Here is a 3,415-nt window from a genome sequence, read left to right as displayed (position 1 = left end):
TACACGACATGAATCTACACCCTTGTCCAACTGCAGAAAGAGAGGACCTGCTTTGACATCAGGTGCAAAGCTTAAGGCTACAGGTACCTCCCTAACTCAGCCTGATGGATGAAGGAAGGCACTTGTCCCTGTGCAGAGCACCAGCAGCAGTTCCATTTCAGTGCTCTTACCTTGCATCTGTCCTCTAAGATTCACTTTTGAATTACCATTCTTTTAGCTCTCAGATCAAGCTGAAGTTTGCCCATCAGAAGGTACAAATAAGGGTGGTGGAGTTTTGCTATGAACAGGGATGTTACCTTAGCTGTGCTACAGCCTCAGCTCTGGTTATATGGAATTGAACTCAAGAGCACTTGTACCATGTTAAAGAAACAATGAAGTCACATTATGAATTATTTTACAGTGAAGAAAAGGAAGAATCATTCCCTTACCTTTATGGCAGACTCAAACAAAAGCAATAATAGTGCCTATGACTTTTTACAGGTTCCCAAACAGTCCATGAGAAGGCTCCTCTTGTGAAAGCCTTGTTACTAACTGGACCCGCTGGTGTTGGGAAGAAAATGTTGGTCCATGCCCTCTGCACAGAAACAGGAGCTAACCTCTTCAACTTATCTGCTTTCAATGTCACTAGGAAATATCCAGGCAAGAGTGGTCTGCGAATGGCGTTTCACATGATTCTCAAGGTACTGTGTTGTGTGCACTTGTCAAAGTTGGTTCAGCTCATCACCTCCTTTGTGGCATAAATAGGGAACTGAGTTGTAGTTCCTCCACAGGAGCATACATGCCAGTCATACAAGGGCAAAGCTGCCCACGATCCAAAGGACTGCCAACCTGATTTGAAATTCCCCCTCTCCCTTTTCCCCCGCCCTGCTTTCAAGCTTTCAAACCCTCTTGTTGACAGCCAGTGCCCTGTGAGCAATCACTTGTAGCAGCCATATTTTTCACATGAACACTTGTACAAGCTTTCTGTTACCTTGGAATACAAAAAAGCATCATAGAGAAAATTCTGTTCTCTGTTTGTATGTACGTCAGTCAGGAATGCTTGCCATGCAGCATTTCAAATACCAGACTGGGGGTGGTCAAAAATCTCCTCTCTGGGGCCATTGCTGTAAAACACCTCTCACCTATACTGCTCTGTTTACATTACAGCAAGCTTTTCAAAAGAGGGAATCCTGGTTCAGGGTTACCTTAATAGAAATGTATGAGAAGTCTGGAAATGAAAGAAGGCATGTGAACTGTGAAGTACATACACCAAATCCTCTTCAGAAAAAAGACACCATCCTGGCAGGATTTATTCCACTAAGTCCTCAATGTGTCTGCTAAGGAAGGAAACTGGTAAACATTCCAGACTAAATACTCTTAGATAGAAAAACCCACAGCACATACACCAGAAAAAGCTAAATACAATATTTTTCCAGTACCAGAGGCCTACTATAAGAATGAATTCAAGTTTGCTTTCCCTTGGTTATATCAGATTTTTTTTATTCAACCCAGTATTATAGCAAGTTTGGAAGCAGGTGTCTTTATCCCCAGAAAAGACAGATTTCACAGTGAAAAGCAAAGCAATCCCCAAGGGCCCCATTTCTTGCTGGTCAGAACAGTGCCTAAGGAAAAGCAACAGTGCTGTGATCATAGACCTTTGATAACACTGACACTGGGTCTAGCATTCCCTGACACAGACCAGTGTCATTAGACTGAGCTCATACTCCCTCCTCTTCCCACTCTGCACATTTCACCCTTCTCCACTGAGTTCCTCTGCCCTCATCAATAGCAAAGCACACGTCTGGCTGCAGGCACAGTGCACACACCATCCTTTCCATCATTTACTCCCTGCTAGAGCACAAGGCCTTTAAACACAGGAGAAAGGAGGGCAGCCTATTTACTCCTATAAAAGGTGCCAGATGAAGATACTAAGCTGGTTTTGTATATCTGCATGTATATAATATATACAATAACTGGAACACTGATAAAGTTGTGTGTACATCTGTATGCATTAGATATGTGAGTATATATACACACATTATGTGTATATGTACGTAACTCTAGATATAGGTACACAAAAATCCTTACATTTTCCCACATTACTTAATAACAAATGGAAACATTATCCAACACCTCCCCCCAGAATTATGGGGAGAAGTTCAAGCTTACCTCTCTTACAAAAGAAGCAATGACACTTTGGTGAGCCTCCACAAGTTACCAGGATGGAAGTCGCTCACAGTCAATCATGTGGAATAAGGGCTGTCCAGGCACTTGCTTATCTAAAAGTGACTTGTTCTAACTGCAACAGCAGTACTGCTTCAAATTCTGCTGCTTTTACACCAGAGCAAACAGCGCAGAGCATCTTTCCCAGGGATCTGTCATCTGCATGCTCATTTCTGTGCAAATTCATATTCACATAGCACAAGCCTGTCTTAACACCATTCAAATCAACTATGTGCAATTTCCATTCCTAATTCCTTTGGTTGTTCCACATCTCCCTGACACCTTCTGTCCCTGTGGCTGAGTCACTGATTTGTCCAATCTGCTGATGATTTCAACTCAGATTTTGTAGGCTCTCAGAGCCAGGCTGGAAGCAGTCCTCCATCCACACAGCAAGTACAATCCTTTTATTTTTTCCCTCCCTCTTGAAAGTGCCAAATGTGTCTCTGGGAATTCTGAAGTTCCTGCCCAAAGTCATCTACTGCATTTGTCCTACCACCAGTTGCTGCTTCTTTACAACATCCAATATTCCTGTCTAGTATCATAGTTGTCAGACACTTAGGATGAAGTTACTCCATGCAACAGTACAAAAAGGTCCTGGCAGCAGTCCACCAACTAGACAGCAGCTTTGCAGGAAAGGACAGGGGTTCTTAAGGACAGCAAGTTGAACAGGAATCAGTAGTGTGTCCATGCAGCAAGAAGTCAGCCAAATACTGGCCTGTATCAGCAAGACTATAGCCAACCTTGTTAAGCAATTAATTATTGTTCACTGATGGCCATTTCTGAGACCACAAGTGAATGCTGTGTCCAGTAGTGGGCTACCCTGTTACAAGATATTGATAAGCAAGCGGGTCCAGTGGAGAACCGTGAAGATAAGGGAACTGGAGCACATGAGATAAGCTCAAATGTGGTTGCTTCAACCTAAGAGAAGGCTGGAGGGAGAGGGAGTCCAACTGTTATCTTCAGGGGCTTCACTGGATAATACAGGGAACAGAGCCTGACTTTCCAGAGGTGCACAGTGATAGGGCAAGAGGCAACAGACATAAGTTGCAGCAAGGGAAACTTTTTTAATGTTAGGGAAAAAGTTTCACAAGGAATCTTTCATATCCCGATTTGCAGGAAGCTACCATTACCCACGCTGAAGGAGACACAAGGGCAAGACACCTGGACAACAAATTCCTTGACAAAGAGGAAGTTGAAGACTGGTATTTGCCAA

General features: G+C 43.3%; 1 protein-coding gene across 1 annotated transcript in view; it reads left to right on the top strand.

Annotated features, from left to right (window-relative positions):
* The window catches only part of IQCA1 (IQ motif containing with AAA domain 1), a gene marked incomplete at its 3' end in the record, with an annotated part of 97,501 nt that overhangs the window by 75,048 nt on the left and 19,038 nt on the right, over positions 1-3,415 (top strand). Inside the window, exon 14 of the mRNA XM_010144561.1 lies at positions 481-680. Within this exon, the coding sequence (XP_010142863.1) occupies positions 481-680 (200 nt within the window). The remainder of the gene's footprint in view (positions 1-480; positions 681-3,415) is intronic.

The sequence above is a fragment of the Buceros rhinoceros genome, unplaced genomic scaffold (assembly GCF_000710305.1).
Source record: "Buceros rhinoceros silvestris isolate BGI_N320 unplaced genomic scaffold, ASM71030v1 scaffold9461, whole genome shotgun sequence".
Lineage (NCBI taxonomy): Eukaryota > Metazoa > Chordata > Aves > Bucerotiformes > Bucerotidae > Buceros > Buceros rhinoceros.
This window is presented reverse-complemented; position numbering and strand designations above follow the sequence as displayed.